Raw genomic sequence first — 19,192 nt, 5'->3', positions numbered from 1 at the left:
TCTTGTGGGAGCAAAAAAGTCAGCTGCATTTATGATTTGCCAAGTGTCTGTTTTTTGTTTGTATGTACGTAGAAGGGGCAACAAAGTATGGAATCTTTGTGTTCGTATACTAGAAACTAAAGCTGCCGCTGCTGCTAATGGCTACAATTTGGCCAGTTTGATATAACTGAACACACTTTATCCCTTATATATGGTTCAGCCTATTTAAAACACCATGCACTATCATTCATCCTAAAACAGAGTTTCAAAGCACTGGGATTACCTCCCAAGATTGCAAACACACTAAGAGCTGCTATCATGCTAGAAGTGCTATAGGATGGATCCTATCTAATGCAAGCAAAGCTGCACTTGCATAAACAAACTTTTCTTTCTCCTGTTGCAGCCAACTCTGTCCCCTGAAATTGTGCCCCAAGGGGTCAGCAATCCTAGAAACTGGGGAAGAGGGGGGAGACAGTGAGGGCCTGCAATGTGTGTGTTTGTGTGTGCAGGGGTGGAGGAATGAGCAAAAATCCTTATCCTTTGCCATGATTGTCTTCTGCAAGCAGAAAAGATAGCTAGGATCTGTCTGTTCTTCTGATGCTTTCCAAAACTGGGGAATAGAGAGAAGATCTGCATACATGCTTGCCCAAGTATTCCAGTCACTAGGTGGCATTCAGCAACCTCTCTACATTAGTGGTTTGAAACTGTACAGCAGTGGTTCAACAAATATTACTCTAATGACATTGGATGTCACTGTAAAATAACATTAAAAGTTCCAACTACAAAGTCTAACTTGTAGTACTCATATACAAACAGCCAAGTGGTCCCTATCTGCATACTAAAACCCGTGGATTGGAGCCACTTGGCTACAAAGCAGATGCTTCTGCAACTCTGGAGAACCCCTGAAACATTTGGAAGGGGGAGGTAACCTCCTCCAAAAAGAATAGTATTGTTTGCACAAGTGCAGAACAACACTTACCTCTGGCTTCCACGACTGAGGAGGCAAAGCTGCTGCCCACTAAAAGATTGAAGCTGGGCCTGGCAGGGAGTCTCTGTTGCCTCCACTGCTGAAGGGTTGAAGCAAGGGCAGGGTGCCCAGCTGCCTGGGGAGTTGCCATAGCTGGAAGCTGTGCTGAGCCTGGCAGTAGACGCCAGTAGACTCCTTCCCACACTTTCACAGCAGAAGAGTCACTGACACAGAGGCTTCCAGCCTCTACTGGTGTTGACAGTGCTGCTGAGGGGGCCAGGGAGCCTAGCATGGCTCCCTACAATCTGCCTCCATGATTCTCCATCCCCAACTGCATGCCATTTTACAGAAGCTTTTACCAGTTTAAAAACTGCCAAGAGACCCTGTTCCAGATTGGGCATACAGTGTGGCTCTGGATCAGGGCCTCATGCCAAGTTTTTAATAGCTAAAAGCTCATGACAAATAGTGTTGCCAAGTGAAGCAACAGCAGAGTGAGAGGTGGGAGAAAGGGTAACAGAGAAATATTGAGGGGGGGAAAGAGTAACGGAGCAGTTGGGAAGAAGAGAAACAGGGAAGAGTGACTTGCAGAATTGGAAGCAAAGCCAGATGGAATGGGATTCCTGCTGCTCACAAGTTCCTTTCACCCTACAACCATCAACACTACCACTTAAAGCCTTTTGGGAGAAGGTAACAGAGCAGCTTTATAAGTTTTTTCTAATAAGACCAAAGATAGACGTTGAACTGATGTTAGGTAGTACTCTAGGCCATCAAGGTATTAGGAAAGAAGAACAGGAGTTATTTAAAGCAATGGTGCTAGCCGGTAAAGCAGTAATAGCATTTGGTTGGAAAGATAAAACCAAGTGGACGGAACTAAATTGGCAGAATTATTTATTTGAATATATTCGATCAGACATTATAGCTATAATTAATCAGGGTGAGCCATGGGAATTAAGGGCAGTAAAGATTAAGGAAAAGTGGCATTTATATCTAAAATGGGTTATGGAAGGTCAACAACGGGACGTTCGGTGGAAGCTTCTAAGTCTCTGCCCCTGGCTAGGAAGGATGAGAAGTTAAGGGAGGGAGGGAGGGAGGGATAAGGGTATGGGAACATAGATGGATAACTGTATGAGGAATAATCATTCAAATATTGAAGGCAATGTATCTAAATATATATATATATATAATACTGTAACTATTAATGTGCAATTAAATAAAAACCAAAAAAAAAAAACCACTACCACCGCAGGACCAGCACACTTCTTGGTGTTGCCACATCTATAGTGGCTCTCCCCTACCCCCATCACCATAACACGATCCACAACATTTTGTTGCCAGCACCTGCTTATGTATATCTAATGTGGTTTTTTAAAACTATCTCATTCAGGAGATTCCACCACCTTCATTTGCATCAAAACCTGAGGCTCTCTGGAATGAAGATGAGAAAAAAATATATAAAGAATATGAGAAGAAAGTGAAGGAACTGAATGAAGAAAGAGAAAAACACCGCAAGGTAAATAAAGAGAAAATTATGAGGAAGGTGATCTTCTAGGTACTTTTAAGAATTTCTTCCTACCTTGTAAAGTCTTGTAAATGACCAAAATGATTGGTAAGCTGCAGTACTGCAGCCCAAGCTCTGCTCATGACCTGAGTTTGATCCTGGCGGAAGCCGAGTTCAGGTAGCCAGCTCAAGGTTGACTCAGCCTTCCATCCTTCTGAGGTCGGTAAAATGAATACCCAGTTTCCTGGGGGTAAAGTGTAAACAACTGGGGAAGGCAATGGCAAATCAACCCATAAAAAATCTGCCAAGAAAACATCGTGATGCAACGACCCCCTCATGGGTCCATAATGACTTGGTGCTTGCACAGGGGTCTACCTTACTTAGCTTTATCAAGTTTTTGATGATGGTAGACTTTTTAAAACTATCCATAATATCAGCCTACTTTAAATAAGGAGAGGTGGGCAATTATGTTGTGTTGACAGCACAACAATATTAGGTAAACATGAATGGTGCAAGCATTGGCTTTCCCTTTAGGATGGAGAAGATCACAGTAGGAAAGATTCAGTCCAGTTTTGTTTTTTTCATGATGCCAACATCAGCCTTGACTTTGGCAGGTGTTTTTGTGCCTTCCATTCTATGAATGGAGGGGCCAGTCTTTTCCCCACAACGTACAATTCCAGTGAAATTGGTGGACCCTGAGCCACTGGAGGAAGGCAAGTCCTGTGTGACTAGCTAAACTACCAGGCATCTGGGGTGTCCAAGAAACCTGGCGCTACTTCCCTCAAATAGTCAAAATCACGCGGTCTTAAAATTAATATGATTTGCCAATAAAATAAATGTGCATGTGTGCACGTATGCTTAGTATTTTACTTTTGGTTATGGAACATTATGGATACATGCTACAGTAATCATGCCCATGTATGTGCTCCACTATGGAGAGCAGAGAAAGCATGTTGACTTTCACCTTTAACTTGGCTTAATCTTCTTTCTGCATTATCTGCTAATTGTCAATGCTCTACCCCACACAGACGTTCACCACTAAAGAAAAGATAGGAGAAGTGGAGAGATGGGATGGATATTTCCAGATGGGCATTTATGTCAGTCTATAGCAACAAAATAAAACAGGAGTCCAGTGGTACCTTAACACGATCTATTCCGGCACAAGCGTTTGTGAGTTGGAGCTCACTTCATCAGATGCCAACTGCTACTGCATTCCTGCGTGTTTTTTTTACTCATCCCCTCACGGTTTCTCTGACTGGGGTGACATTTAGTTTTCTTAACTCTCACAGCCTGGCTTATACATGGCTGCTTTTGATATGACAAATGTTTACATGAGTTCTGAGCTTTTCATATTTAAATAGTCAAACATCTCATGTTCAAGCTTGCTCTTGCAAACATAGGCATCTATAATCATGACCTTTTTTAACAGTGAAGTCTCTCCTATTTTAAAAGAAGCATGGGGGCAAAATAAAAGTACGAGCCCAAAGCTATAAAAAAGGTGAGAGGACCTTTAATGAAATCCACATGCCCCTATCCCTGATTTACCTTGACTTAGTCTCTCTCACTGATTCTCATAAGCCACACTGCCATTTTCTTACCACATTCTTTAAAAATCATTCACTTATAATACATTCCATATTGGAAAAATATAGGGAGCATTAAATGAAGCACTAATCCTCTTTCCCTTTGTTCTCACTATGTGTGCGAGAGGTGGGATCCAGAATGGGAAACATCCCCCAATACTGGATCCAAATCATCCCAGGAAAGGAGTATCACCATTCCCTGCTATGGATCTTTAAAAAGCAAAGAGACCAACTCCCTAAACACCAGTCCTTTTCTGTGTTTCCTGATGGCCATTTAAGTTGGACTACACATACATACATTCCTGTATCAAAATTCTGGAATGTGCACTGCTTCCCTTGGAGTTAGCCAAACTTCTTTTAGTTCCTAATGTTGCCTCAAATATAAGGAAAGCTGTTGGGTAGTTAGTGAACGTCATGTAACGAAAGTGATTGAAAGGAGGAAGTATCTGGTCAAACTAAATGTATGAAGTGAGGGAGAGAAGCAGACAAGCAACCAGCTGGCTGAAGGAAGAAGCTACCTGGAGTCATATAACTTGGGTGCATCTGAATACAGTGAAAAAAGCATTGCCAAACTGGAGACCAGACTGCCCTCCTCAGCCAGGGGTGTATCCACACATAATGGAGATATCCAGGCAGGAAGCTATTGGAGAGGCCCTTGACTAGAGGTGAGGATCAAGTACCCCCTTGGAGCTTTCTAAAATCATAGGTAAGGGGGCCCATCACAATAGGCAGAAGAACTGGATTTCCTATTTTGCTTTGGTCTACACAAGTCCACTCATGATATAGACACATTTCTTTTCCTTAGATTCTAGAAACCGAGTTGAGGAAACTTCAAAGCTCTGTTCAGGAAACAACACAAACATTTGATGAAATTGTGAGCAGGCTCTTTGATAAAAAAGTCAAGTCAGAAATGGTTATATACCAGGTGAGCTTGAGATTTCATATTTCCCAGCATACTTTCCTATGGACAGTGTTCTGAATGTTCCTTTTGAAATCTTCTAGGAAGAACTCAAAATAACGAACCTCCTATACTCGTTACTTTTGGATGAAGAGCTGAGCACAAGAGAAGCTGGGCTCAATCACTATCTTGAAAAAAAGAGGAAAGAAAAGGTAAAAATATTTTTTGAATTTGAGAAAGCAGCTATGTTTGAGATTAAAGGTCTGCTCAACCATCTACAAATAAACTACCCCCCAAATCTCTCATCTCTAGGTCAATAGAGGTCAACTCGCTAATGAGTTAGGGACTATAGACTTCACCATTATGTTGCCTTACATATTATCTGTTGCTTTAAATATGTACTCCTGTGTACTACCTGTGCTTTAAGTTGTATAATGTCAATCCTAGAAGTGATTATGTTCTGTTTCAGTATTTTCTTCTACTTTGTATTGGATTCTTGCTAATGCTGTATCTTTTAAAACTTGTATCTATTTACCCTATGGCATTGTTTATGGAAATGTCCTTGATACTGTATAGAAATGTACTTGATACGGATTGTTCTAATCTCGTACTGTGTAATCTGCCTTGTCTCAGTGAGAAAGGCAGACTATAAATAAATAAATAAATAAATATAAATAAATAAATAAATGTGGCCCATGAGATCTGTGATTGGATTTTCTCAATGTCTTACCTAAAAGAAGCTGTGTGTGACTGGTAATTTGATCTGGGAAGCAACAGGGTATGTGTGTCAGATTACTCTTTTACTCCTGTGTAATGTTAGAAGAAAAAAAATCAATTTTTGATATTTGCATTTCAAGTCTCCTACCTTAGGAAATGAATCATCATAAATAAACTGTGTGGAAAATAGTGTATGCTACATATACGTTATTCTAGGAGTGTGCACCCTGAACCTAGCCCAACAGAAGCAGAGAATGCCTTGTGCTTGTGGCTGGGTACTGCTTGGTTTTGTTCTGTGGTGTTACGCCCTGGCTGAGCCCAGTGCCTGGCTGCTGTGAATAACACTGGTTCTGTTGGGCTAAGTTGCAACACTGTCCCTTGTCAGTTTGGTTTGGGTGGAATAGATGTGATTCTCTGGTGTGATGTTGATCCCCTTGCTTCAGTTTGGTTCTGGGGTATTCCACTCCCTTGCTTCAGTTTGGTTCTATTGGGCTTTCTCTAGAATGAGCTCAACTTGCATCATGAGTGTGTCTTGGCCATGGCAGCCTTGCCTCAGTGTATTTCTGCAGTGGAAGTCAGCTTTGACTTTTTCCCCATATGAAACAATAGAGTGGCTGGGGGGCCCATAGAATTGGCTCCTGGGGTCCAATCTTCCTAAAACTGTCTTTAGAGGACAGTCAGGAGTTTGTCCCTGGCAAACTTGGTGGAGTTTTCTTGGAAAATGCCACTTCAGCCCCCCACCCCCGATTGATTTTCCCATAGGAAATAATGGCAAATATTACTGAATTTTACTGAATTAATTTGAAAAATTTGGAATACATGGGGTTTCTTTTATTCAGAATGTTACCAGAATTGGTCTTCTTGCAAGTAAGAGAATTTGTGGGGGAATTAGCAAGCAAGGAAGTCAGCTATGCGAGAGGTCGGTAACTATGGGATCTTGTACGCCAGTGTCTATGAGGATCCATTCCTCTAGAGAATCCTTTCAATAAGCAGGCAGATATTCAATCAAAAAGGGTTTTTTATTTAAAATAGTACAGATCAATTGCACACAAAACACACACACACAGAGCTAACTAGAAAAAAACAGAGAGGAAAGTTGGAGAGAGTTGCAGAGTTGGTTTTATAGTTAGCAGGTCCAGAAGATTGAGAGTGTCCAAGGGAGAGCAGCTTCAGTGACCAGTACTTCATGGCAAGATGGAGAAGGGCTCAGACATGCCATCTGAAGGCGTGTGGAGGGTCCAGAACACACACACACTGAGTACATGGCAGGACAGTCATATATACTGTGTAACAGCCTGCTGAGCCTGCTGATGCAGGGAGGTAGGAATATAAATTGAATTAAATAAATAAATAATAACATGCCCTGAGGCAGGACTGAGAGTCTCTGCCCTAAAACAATGCCTTAATAGTTCTTCCCAGAGCGGGACAAAGGATGGGGAAACTGTCTCCAGGGTGAGACAATAAGGCTGGTGAACTGTCTCCAAGGTGTGACAATGAACTAGGAAGGTTTGGTTAGGTCTTCCTGAAAGGAACTATAGGTGTAAAAAGACTATTTGATGACCCACGATGGCTGGATGGGTGAGGCTACAATAGGAGAGTCGGTAAAGAGTAGAACTGGCGGGGTGTGTGAATGAATTCATCCAAGTATTTCTGGAGACCTCCCTTGTTCTATGGTTATGCACAAACTTAGTGTGGAGCTAAGTTAGGCTTACTTCTCACATTCCAGTACTTTTCCATTTCCCGCCTAGCCAGGCAGCTTGTCTGTGTTTTAAACACATGAGCAGAGGGGCTTATGACATTGCCATATTCATAAGCCTTAATATTGTGAGGGCAAGTATGACACAACTATACCAGGATTTCACTGAATCAGTTAAAATTTGTTTTGATTCAAATTCCGTACTGAACTGCACACCCCTAGTTCTCAGCTCCTAGCAGTTTTAGGGAGCAAACCTAAGCAGGTCTTCTTGGACATTAATCCCATGTTATTCGGTAGGTCTTACTTCCAAGAAAGTTACTTTAAGATTGCAATCATAATGTAAGGTCAAGGCATGTCTTTCACTTGGCCTGTTGCATTCCAAAAGTACCTTCACTTTATTTTTACTTTTTTACAGATGTCAACTAGTGATGCAGTTAAGACAGCTAGAGCACAAGTGGATGCTCACAGAGAGGCCTATGATATCTTAATTGCTGAAGACAAAGTAAGTAAACACTTTAAACCTAGATCCATAGAGCAACTTGGCTAAAGTTGTTGAATTTTAACTTGTTTGTTTTTTGTTCAATGGAACTAATTTGATTTATATTCAAAGACCAGTTTAACTAGGTTGCAGTTTACACCTCTACCATGTGTTGAAAACAGAACTTATTTTAGGAGCAGTGCTAATATTAAATGGCCCATGCAATTTTTTGACTGCTACTGGCAAGTAAATGGAAGAGCTAATATTTTATTAAACCCCTAATCTTTGGAATGGTTTTTATAGATATTTATATCACATATTATACTTCTATCCCTGCTTTCTACTTATAGGACTTCCAGGTAGTTTACAATGAATACACTATTATTATGCTTTTGTTCTTTTTAAAATGAAGTGTGAGATTAGTAGCGGTTGCCTAAAAGTCAAAATGATTCTCCTCCTCCTTCCTTCCCCTGCACATAAGTTGTATGCCCAAGAAAATGGTTATTTCCTACCACAGTTCTGAGTTAAGTAAGGAGCCATGTTGCAGTACAAGGAGCCTTAAGCAAGAACCTCTTCTGCGGGAGGAAAGCTCCACCCTTACCTAACCTGTGGTAGGATACAATCCAGAATCCCCTCTGGAATGACAGCACGGTGAAATCAGTTGGTTTGTCTTACTTTACGGTATATACTAAAGCCAGCCTTAGTGAATGCAATCCATTCAGCTTTAAAAGCAAGGGATGTACGTCTGTTAGTCGTCACAAAGCTGTGGTTGCCCCTGCGTACACATAAAAAAAAACACAACTTTCATTTAAAGGCAGGAAAAGAAGTGTAGAAGTTTTAAGCAAAACAGGATTAACAGCAACAATACATTGATTAATCCCAAAGCCACTTTGAGGAAAGAAATGTCTCCGAAGTCTCTAGGGTTAAGTCCTACTCAGAAACTCCAGGAAGGTCTAGAAGCTTTCTACAAATAACAACAGGTAGACTCAGTGTTGAGCCAATATGCTTGCTGCTCTTGCTCACAGCAGGAGAAGTCCAATAAGCACTGAGGAAACAGAAGGTGAACCAATCAGGTTCTTAGCTGCCTCACATGGTGTCTTCTTCTCTGGAACAATAATAGAAATCTAGCATCTCTTCAGAATACAACCTAGGCTATAGCCTATGTGGGCTATAAGCTCATACCCTGGAAAGCTAGTTGGTCTTTAAAGTGCTACTGGAGGCAAACCTTGCTCTTTTCGGAGGATTTTAGACTCCTTGATCTAAAGCTACTTCAGTGTTATTCTCTCATGACTTTCAGAATTGGGGCAGGTGCAGACCAACACTCAATCTAACTGACATAAGACTGTGCTTTCCTCCTCACTCTTAGCTTATGGAACGTGGTTTTAGAAAGGAATTTTCTGACGTTCCAACTCATCACATTGATCATCTATTAAAACTTTACAAACGTCGGCCTAGGTAAGATTTTTCTTTGGTCTATATTTAGTATATCCCAAAACATTGTACTTCAAATGGTGCTGATCTGTGTATAACTTGGCAAAGGGGCCGGGGGGGGGGGGGGCGCACGCGTGAGAATAGCAAGATACCATAAAATCAGAATCAAAATTAGACAAACTGTAATCAGAGAAGCCCTGCCATGTTGATAGCCTTTGAGACAACTTTTCATTTCCTTCTTACAATACCACTGAAGCAATTCTCATACCTTAAATTGTGTAAACTATAAATTGTGTAAATTACAAGGCTACTGAGAGCAGGACCAGTGAGGTGCAGCAGGTGGCAGATTTGGGATGGGGGTGGCATTCTCCACCACTGTCTCACTTCTTTCTGCCCCTCACTCCTTGCTCCTAAGAACTAGAGCAGTTAATGCTCCTCTCTTGGGACATTCAGTGTCTTGAAACACAGTGTATCAAGCCGGCACTCTTAATAGGACTTAAATGGTCCTAAGCTGGTGCCTAAACTGAAGGCACCAGCTTAGGTGCAAAGAGGAACTGCTCACCTCTCTTCAATGCTATATATACAGAAAATGAAGGTAGGGCAAAACCAAGATCAGAGCAATTCTTTATCAAATGGTGTCTCTGAACACTTTTTTCAGCACCTGTCAGAGCCAGTTCATTCATTACTTTGGCCTGCTTTCTTCACTCTTAGAACTGAGTTCTTGAGCAGTGAGGGGTTCATGAAATGTATGAATTGGGAACTCACAAAACTCAGCCACTGCAGTTCCTGCAATCTCCAAAGCAGTAAACAAAAACTTCTAGATCACAAAACATGTTGTGGCTATAATCCACAAGCTAATTCAGTTTATGATGCTTCTGTGAGTAATTAACTGTGGTGTTACCAGAACTGCTTTTATTATAAGGGGAAATTAGCTTTAGCAGTCTGTAACTTAAATAAGCGCGGATCTCAACCTATGTCTACGGAGGTCCCGATTCCAGACACTCTAGTGAAAAACAGGCAGACTACAAATAGGTTCCAACACATGTATTTTCTAATAGTGTGGCGTAAGCCTGAGCTTGCACATACATACAAGAAAACATACAAGGTCTAAGAAATATAGAGCAGGAAATATAGAGACTTTCGCTTTAGCAGGTTCCCAACGATGATAAGGGAAATACTCACGATCCTGGAGCGAAGCAGAGACACAACAGCGAGGTGGCCCAATGCCAGCACTGGGACCACAAACGGACAGCAAGGAAGTCTGGATAGGAATGGCCTAAGCCACAGACAGCGAGGGGTTCTGGATGGGAATGGCCTAAGCACTGAGTGGTCTGAGAGACCAGCTTAAATACCCCAAAATGTACCCTGGGGCTGGTGCTGTACTTGGTGGTTCTCACAGTTTAAAACAAAGGCTCTAATGGGTTACTGAATGGCTTGGATGGGCCACTTTGGTAATCTGATCGTGATAAGTGACACCTCAGGAAGAGGGGACAAAAGAGGGAGGGGGAAATCCGAGTGGGCTGAAAGGATGTTCCAGCGGACAGGGCTTGTCCTGATGTCATCAGCTTCTGGAATGCGGAGGTTTCTTTGAGATGCATTCTCTAAGTGCTTGGGCTGGTCGGCACTTAGTTCCTTCTCTGGGGCGGCTCCTAAGATATGCAGAGCGGGGCGAGGTACTCTCGCTGCGGACGTGGTGTGCCCGCTTCGCCGAAATGGCTTCCCAAAGCAGTCTTTTCCTCTGGGTCTTCTGGCTGCCTAAGAACATGGATGCCGGCTGGGCATAGCTGGGGCTGGATAGCAGGCTGCCCGGTAGCGAGGGCAAGCTCGGCGACCAGCCCGCGGGAGGCTCCAGGCGGGAACTGACCAGGGAGCGCCTAGCCAGGCTCGCTGGAGGTTTCCCCGGCAGGCGCCCGGCTGCTAGCAGCCGCTTGGGCCCATATGAGGCAGGCTTCCATGGAGGCAGGGGGAACAGCACTTAAAACACAGTCCAAAGCAGGGAACAGGCACAGTCCGTGGCAGATGGCAATGCAGGCACGGGGCACACTTGTAACAAAGTCCAAACACACACTGGGAAGTCCAGATATAGGTCTGGGCAGGGCTGCCCAGGAAAAGAGTCCTTTGTGCAGTTAACCAAACATGGAGTCAGGGAACTACACAGTCTATTGCAGCAGCAGGGTAATTAACAAGCAAGCAGGAAACTGACACGTGCATTAGAGCACACACGTGCAAGGCAAATCTTTGTGTAGTAATAAAACAGCAACGCAGGAAACTTTAACACAGTTCATGGCAGGCCTTAAAGCAGGGGAGGGGGCCTACTTGGCAACAGTGGTGAATAAAGAATGCAGCCCAAAGTAATGCATGAACCATCCCTCAACCACACTGAGAAATAGAAGGTATCTGAGGCTGTCCTTGAAGACACTATGGAAACTACAATTGGTGCAGAATATGTTAGTTGGACAGGGGTTAAGTGTTTTGAACACATTACCACAAGTTTAAGATCACTAAATTGGCTGCCAGTTTGCTTCCATGTTCAATTTAGGGTTGCCCTTTAAAGCCCTTCACAACTTGGGACCTTCTTTGTTGCTGTCCCACCAGGATGATTCCCTGTTGTGCTCTCCTTGCTACTGCAAATGAGTCATTTACTCTGTAGAGAGGGGGGGGTGGCTTTATTTGGGAAAACAGTAAAATTTTTATCATTATAGTATAGCAGGCTCATTGGAGTACGAACAGTGTAAGGACAGATCATCGTAAGAATCGATCAGGGACTTAAAGGGTATGGGATTAGAGGTTCATATTAATAGCCCATTTCCTCATGAGGACGCATGTGGACCCACATGTGCACAGCATTTCAAAAAGGAAAATTAAGTAGATGGAAAAGCAAGGGGGAGGAGTTAATAATATCACAAAAAACAAGCATTCCGAGTAATTTCAACCATGAAATGACCTTGATGACACATGCCCTTATTCTCCTGCTGCATACGTAAACTCACAACAGAAAATGCTTAACCTTTTTGTGTGTGCTGTAATCCATCATGAAAGGGCTCACAAGGCAAAGGTTGTACATGACACCTCTAACCCCTATGGAGATCGGCCAGGCTCTGCCAAAGCTATGCAGGATGCTTATATTCATTTAATGAAAGCTATTGATGAAATGGATGAATTTGAAAACAAACCAGAGGGCCTCGACTATACCATTTGGGATCGTTTCTGTGTGGTTAGACGAGCCAAAATTGAAAGTGAACAACAGGTAGATAAACTTATTTCCACTGTACTTTTTAAAATTTTATTTTTTATATTTGAAATGTGTATTCAAATCAGATATAGTACTACATGCCTCGCACCAAAGGGCTTTGAGATACACAGTGCTAGGATATGGAAACTTCCAGAGCTAGCTTTTAGTAGTGGAGATCTCCTTCCATCATGGTCACAGCTTGGACTGAGCATGCCTAGTGGGGAGGAGTCAAGCCTTCCCAGTCATTTTTCTTTTTACTGTTTCTAGTCTAATACACAGAGGTCTTGACATGGATCTTGTGGGAAATGCCTGTTGACAGAAGGGGTTGACCTCAGTGGAATGGACCTTTCTTGTTCCCCAGAAGAAAATGCTTTCCTGGGAGACAGGAGACCTCACTATGAGTCTGCAGCTGGGGCAGGGGGGAATCCCCCATGAGATGTATGCAAATCACAATTATTATTGCAACCAGACTGAAACATCTTGACAAATACTCAGAACAATCTCGGTGACTGAGCTGTTGTGCAAAATAAATTTTATTTAAGGACTTGCGTCCTGCCATCATTGTTTGCTAACAGAAGTGTCATTCCATTGTCAACATCCCTTGACTGTTGCCAGTTCTCCTCTCTCACTTTCGTTCTGTTCATGAATATCCCCTGATTCCCTGGAGCAAAATTTCAGGCGGTTTATGGAGTTGCTTGGTGGGGGAGGGGACAAGAAAGTCCCATTCCAAGAGCTTTGCAGCCCTATGGTTCATTGGATAGAAACAAGTGTCTGAAAGCATATGAACATAAGCATTCAGAAGTGTGTATGATACAGGTAAATCTGCTTTAAAAAATTAGGTTATTAATCTGTACTACCTGCAAAGGAAACATGTTTAAAATGTCTTCTCTGTTTGTTTAGATTAAACAGAAAGCACTGACTCTAGCAGAGATGCAGACTTTTCTTCAGAGGAGGATTGAGGATGATGAGAAGGTGCGGAAAGATATCGAGCACATCTTCAATGAGCTTAATCTGTAAGTTTGCTTTATTCGTGTTCTTGTTTACTGACATTTTAGAATTACCCCATTAACAAAGTAAAACTGTGCCACTGATGCTTACAGCACAAAGGCATCAAAGTTAAATACTTCGGCATGGATGCAACAGCATTTTTGCGGATTGAAGGATTTCCACCTGCAGAGCACAAATTTCTTCCTTATGCTACAGACCAAAATGATGTTCAGGATGACGGGACCCACAGCAATAGCATGAGGGACATTTTGTACTAAAGTGAGAGGGGGAAGACAAGAAAGTTGTGCTCTATGGATAGAAGTCTTTTGTGTTCCGAAATGATCCACTGGATCCAACCCATTGTCTTTGAACACAGGACAGCTGGAATGTATTACATTTTTATTGGCTGATGTTTTCCCTCTTGTTACTCTTAAAGTGGCTATTTTTATCTTTTATCTATAAATATAAGGAAGAAATTTCATAGTTTTTGTGTTTATCTCTTTTATCAACTTAATATTAAACTTCTAAGTTTTATTCTCTTCAGTAAATAAGTTTTAACTTTTTGCTGTGGTACACTGTTTTATGTTGGCGTATATGTAGGGATATGGCCTATGGCTACAACAATAAACCTATCAGTCAAAAAGGTAAACTGTCTATGATGTAATAATCTGGGAATTTTTCACTAAAAAATACGTGCCCATATTTTTTACCATGGGCTTTTAAAAAATTCTGAGTCCTAGAATTTAAGCAAATTCCTCTGATACTGTTCAGTCTCTTTCTGATCATGATAAATGTGTTTCATTTATTGAAAGCATCTTTCTTTGGCATTTGTAGGCTTCGAGAGATGAAGATGAAATATCAGTTAGATTTGATGGTCCAATTTCTCTTTAAGCAAGGACAAGTGGAACTAGAGGGTAGCAATTTAATACCCGATTACACAGATGCTATTCTCATCAACAGGAGCATCATTGAGGAACTGAACAGCACTATCCGGGTAACTATCGTTTTCTTTAAAATGACCTGAGCTTCTGCAGATCTTTGATACTATATTTTATCCTTTTGAATTTATTATTGAAATTATTATTAAATACTAATTGATTTAACCATACTGGTTTATAAAAGTTCTTGTAACCTATTACTTGTTGCCATCATTATTAAGAGGACAGATGCCTCAAAGGTGGCTCCAACAAACATGGAACAAAAATGTTTTGCCTTTGAAAGTTTGGGCATCTGAGTTTGGGCTAAACTATGTTACATTTGGAACAAGTTGGGTCCCTGTGGATCTATGCAGTTCCAAAACAGGACAAATAACTCCTCTCTGAAGTTATTTTGGGTTGAGAAAAAGGCATGGGGGAGGGGAGGCAGGAGCCCCCTCTCCCCGGACACTGTGGTCCTGAGTTTAATCATGTCCCTGTGGACTTTTAAAATGCTGTTCTGCACAGCTATTGTTTGGCTGTGGGGAAACTGAGTTGGATCTAGGGAACCTGGACTCAACTCATTACAAAACTAAATGTGGGCCCCCAGCCCACCTTTTTCCAGAGATAAATAAATCATAAAATAAATCATATACCTCTTTTTTTCTAGGCTCAGGGAGAAAGGAAGGTTGCCAGCATGGTAGAAAGCAAAGATTTTCGGAAAGGGATATTTCAACTGGAATGGGAGCATAAAAAGATTCAGATGCAGATTGATGACCTCAACCAAAAGGCCAGAGATATTCAAAAACTCAATGTTACAAAGGATCGCCAACTTGTAAGTTAAATCTCCTAAATGATGAATTTGCCATGAGGATATAGTTACTGGCTTGGATCCTGCAAACTATCAGCAGAAGGTGCTGACAGTGCTGGATATCTTCAACCCTCCATTCCTCCTTAGAGCTTTTCCAACCCAGGGAGAGTTGGGCAGATGTAGTGGGAAGGATGCAGGAGCAAGATTGTCCTTTCTGATTCTTGTGTGAGTGGAGCTCAAAGAAGATGAAGGAGCAATTCCCCCCCCTCCCATCCAACCCACATAGCTATTAGTACATGAGTCCCTCAGTCCCAGGAATAAATTTTCCCATTGTTGAAAGAGGCTTTGGGCAGGAGGGAAAGATTCTGTGACCATGTGCTTATGGATTTTGGGCTCCAATCAGTGCTTTTTTTTCCTTTAAAAAGAGGTGCCAGTACTCATGATGTTCTCCTCTCCCAGCCTAAGTCACAAACACCCAAGCGATGCCCATACTCCGTACCAGGACATACACCCTGAAAAAAAAGCTGTGGATCCAACCCCCTGTCCTGATCCACCAAGGCACTTATATTCTTACACAAGTTTTATTCTCACATTCTTTATTAATCCTTCGTTAATAGCTGCATCTATGTGATTTTCAACATGAATGACATTTATATTCAGTGGCTTTTTATCCCATGAATGGTTTCTGTGATCACACTAAAACACAAGTCCATTATTACTACATAACTGCACTTTCTAGTAAAACCATCAGGAACCATTCTAAAGCTTGGGCAGTACAGTGTTACATGAAGTATTTCCATCACACTGTGCAAGATCTGAATGACCTCCACAGTGGGAATCAGTTTGTACTGGACGATTTTAAAGTTTAATGTCAGGATGCATTTAGCTGTTAGAATGATTTTCTCTCTGCTTTTAATTGTACAGTTTTTAACAGTACTAAATTACGACAGCCGAATGAATCGTGAAGTCTCAGTAATGGAGGCAACACTTGCTTTTCTAGATAAGGTAAATTCCCTAGTGTGATAATTGAATAACCATATATGGAACATTCTGCCTGGTTCTGATTTCATGTTTGCCTTTATTGTCTTCAGCTTTGGTATTGCTCTTTCCACACTAGACAGCTGAGAGCTATCATAGGATCCCAGACAAGGATCCGCTTTACCCCTCTCCATACCACCAGGATCTAAATGTATTATCATAAGAAATCATATGGCTGTCCACTAAATGAATCATTTAAAATAAATCTCCATGTTTGCTAGTTAGGGACAACCAGTGCCTTTTCTTTGCTTCTATTTTATTTTACAAGACATTTATGTTATCAAATTAGCACCAGAGCATATCCAAATTATTGCTGATTTGTGTAGTTGAACTATTGCTTCATTGTCCTGGCATACTTCAGAGCAACATGTCTTTTTGCAGCAAATAATCTAATTCATATTACAATCCTGTGTACACTTACCTAAGAGTAAGCCCCAGTAAAGACTGTAAGGCTGATTTCTGTATATACATACTGTAACTATGTATAACTTCATTCCATTTTAAAACTTTTACAAACTGCAGGCTCAGGCTGGGGCTTTCAGATCATGCCTTGCAAAATCCCCCTGGCTTTTTTTCTTGCTTAGTCCGATGAAGAATTCTGATGAACTAAAAAATTTTCTTTAAGTTATTCCTAATATATCTATTACTTTAATGCAGATTATTCAGTTGGGCGAGCTTGAAAAGTAACCTGTGCATTTGCCTCATTTCATCAAGGAAAGTGGAAGGGTCAAGCTGCTTTGCTGAGTGTAGTATGTTCGATTTCCTTTCTCCACACAGACTTACACATCTATAGAAAGGCAGGAAGGATTCCACTTGGCAACTAGCTGGGTCTGTAGTATGCCATTTTGGGCATACTTTATGGACATTGCCATTTTTGGAAAACAGAAAGCAACTACCTAGAACCTTTTGTTTTGCTGAGAAATGGATTTTCTTGCTACTGATAACTTGAGGGGGCTCAAGCTTTGCTCCTGAATGTCACTCCCTGAGCTGTGGCTTTTTACATAGAACATTATAATGTTGTAAAATATTTCATGTTCTTTTCTAGCCACTTGGGAAAATTTTCTGTCCTCTGCCTCATGTGCGCAATTCCCCATCCTCTACCTATTAAACAAGGCTGAAATAATACAAACTTTATTGGAAGCTGGCTTGGATCCAATGGAGCATTTCAGTGGGCAAAAGGATTCCTACTCTCACAGCGTGACATACTTGCTTACCTTTCTCTGCTGCAGCCCCAAATGCTACTTCTAGGGAACAGGGTTCCCTCAGGAACACCATTTCACTGTGGTGGGAGGCTTTGTGCTGGTAGCCCTTGTTGTCCACTACCGCTTCAAGCAATGGTGGAAAGGAGGAAAAAACACAGTAACATAGGCTGTATCACTACATCATTTCTGGGGAAATCCAAAAGCAACATTGAGGAATCTTTAAGAATTTCAGCAATTCCAGCCAACATTCCCCCCCCCCCATCACTGTGCCCCCAACCCTTCTGCCAGTTCCCAAGCTTGGTCAGGCAACCCTAAGTGGGGTTATGGCAAGAAAATCAGGCCACACAGGTGGAAATCCACTGGCAACAGTGCTTCCTTGGATCCAACCCAATGTAACATTTCTAACCATGTATAGGCTCATGCTGATTGTAATTATCTGAAAGTTCTTTGAAGTTAATGGTACTCGAAGGCGTCTTTCTTCAACATGACTTTACTCACCTTTTTTTACTTTTGTCTCTTATTGAAAACTGTAAAAACAGTAGCCCTGTACAACAGCATAGCATGAACGCAGAATGCCGGCCCCTCCTCTGATTCACAACCAAGGATGCTAGACCCAATCCCTCTTATATGTTTTTTACCCAAATGTTGATAGTGTGTGCACATATCTGCATAGGTTCAGGTGCCCCTGCCATCTGAGGCTAGACAGGTGGCAAGCCAGGAAATGGCCTTCTTTTCATGGAACTGAAACATTTTAATTCCCTTCTCAGGGAGATTCACCTTTTTTTCCAATAGCAAGTGAAGACTTGATTTCATTTGGTGTATTCCCAGTAAATTCTTATTGGATCTCCTCTTTGGTTGTGCATTTGTCTGTATCTATATATACACATTTTAAATGTATATATAAATGTTATTTTACTTTTACTGTCTGATGTTGGCTGCCTTAGGGACCCTATTTAGGTGGAAATGCAGCATAAATATTTTGATCCCCCTTAGTGCACATTGGCTATGATCATGCAATATGTGTATAGTGCTAGTCTTTATTCAGTGCACAAAAAACATTTTCTTCAGGTAAACTTTTGTGAATTTAATTCTAGTTTCTGGCTACTGCTAATTTAGTTTCTATTTTAATACCATTACTACTATTTTATTTAGTAATATAATCTGTTTTGAGATCTCATCTGAAAAGATAGTCAATATTAAATAGTAATAATTCTGTACTCATCTGCACTCTGGCTTCCTTTCTGTATAAAATCCATTTTTGCTACTGGTTGCATCCCAGTAAATACTTTATTTGAATACTCTCCATGTCCTTTGTCATCTTTTATATTGGAAAGTGACTATAAAAATGTCATACCAAATCTAATGAAAGCATCTTGGTGCCTGTGAAATAAAGCTTGCTTTAACAAGTTATCTTTTAAATCTGTCCAAGCAAATCTTATATGCACTTTGTTTTTCAATGGCCAGGTTCATAAGAAAAATGTTCAAAAACAGGAGAAACTTATCATGGAGCTGGAGAAGCAAATTGATCAGAAAAAGGTAGCAAACCAGAAACTCAGCAAGGAGATACAAGAAATGCTTGTTTCAGTGTCAGAAAGGAGGCACATTTTTGAGTGTTCTGGTGAGTCATATTATGAGGGTTGCTTGGCCACTTCATGCTCTTTTCTGACACAAAGATTAATCCACTGAACATAGCAAATTGCTACTCCATGAAATATCATTTTGCACATACCGTAAATATATGCTTTTCTCAACAGGATCATT

The 19,192-nt window shown here is 41.3% G+C and overlaps 1 protein-coding gene across 1 annotated transcript in view; it reads left to right on the top strand.

Annotated features, from left to right (window-relative positions):
• CFAP43 (cilia and flagella associated protein 43) overlaps window positions 1-19,192 on the top strand; it is an 80,026-nt gene that overhangs the window by 55,788 nt on the left and 5,046 nt on the right. Inside the window, exons 28-38 of the mRNA XM_054983084.1 lie at window positions 2,331-2,456; window positions 4,833-4,952; window positions 5,030-5,137; window positions 7,754-7,840; window positions 9,183-9,271; window positions 12,287-12,494; window positions 13,380-13,492; window positions 14,301-14,460; window positions 15,051-15,215; window positions 16,116-16,196; window positions 18,896-19,049. Of these exons, the coding sequence (XP_054839059.1) occupies window positions 2,331-2,456; window positions 4,833-4,952; window positions 5,030-5,137; window positions 7,754-7,840; window positions 9,183-9,271; window positions 12,287-12,494; window positions 13,380-13,492; window positions 14,301-14,460; window positions 15,051-15,215; window positions 16,116-16,196; window positions 18,896-19,049 (1,411 nt within the window). The remainder of the gene's footprint in view (window positions 1-2,330; window positions 2,457-4,832; window positions 4,953-5,029; window positions 5,138-7,753; window positions 7,841-9,182; window positions 9,272-12,286; window positions 12,495-13,379; window positions 13,493-14,300; window positions 14,461-15,050; window positions 15,216-16,115; window positions 16,197-18,895; window positions 19,050-19,192) is intronic.

This window comes from Eublepharis macularius, chromosome 6, assembly GCF_028583425.1.
Source record: "Eublepharis macularius isolate TG4126 chromosome 6, MPM_Emac_v1.0, whole genome shotgun sequence".
In the NCBI taxonomy this organism is placed as follows: Eukaryota; Metazoa; Chordata; class Lepidosauria; order Squamata; family Eublepharidae; genus Eublepharis; species Eublepharis macularius.
This window is presented reverse-complemented; position numbering and strand designations above follow the sequence as displayed.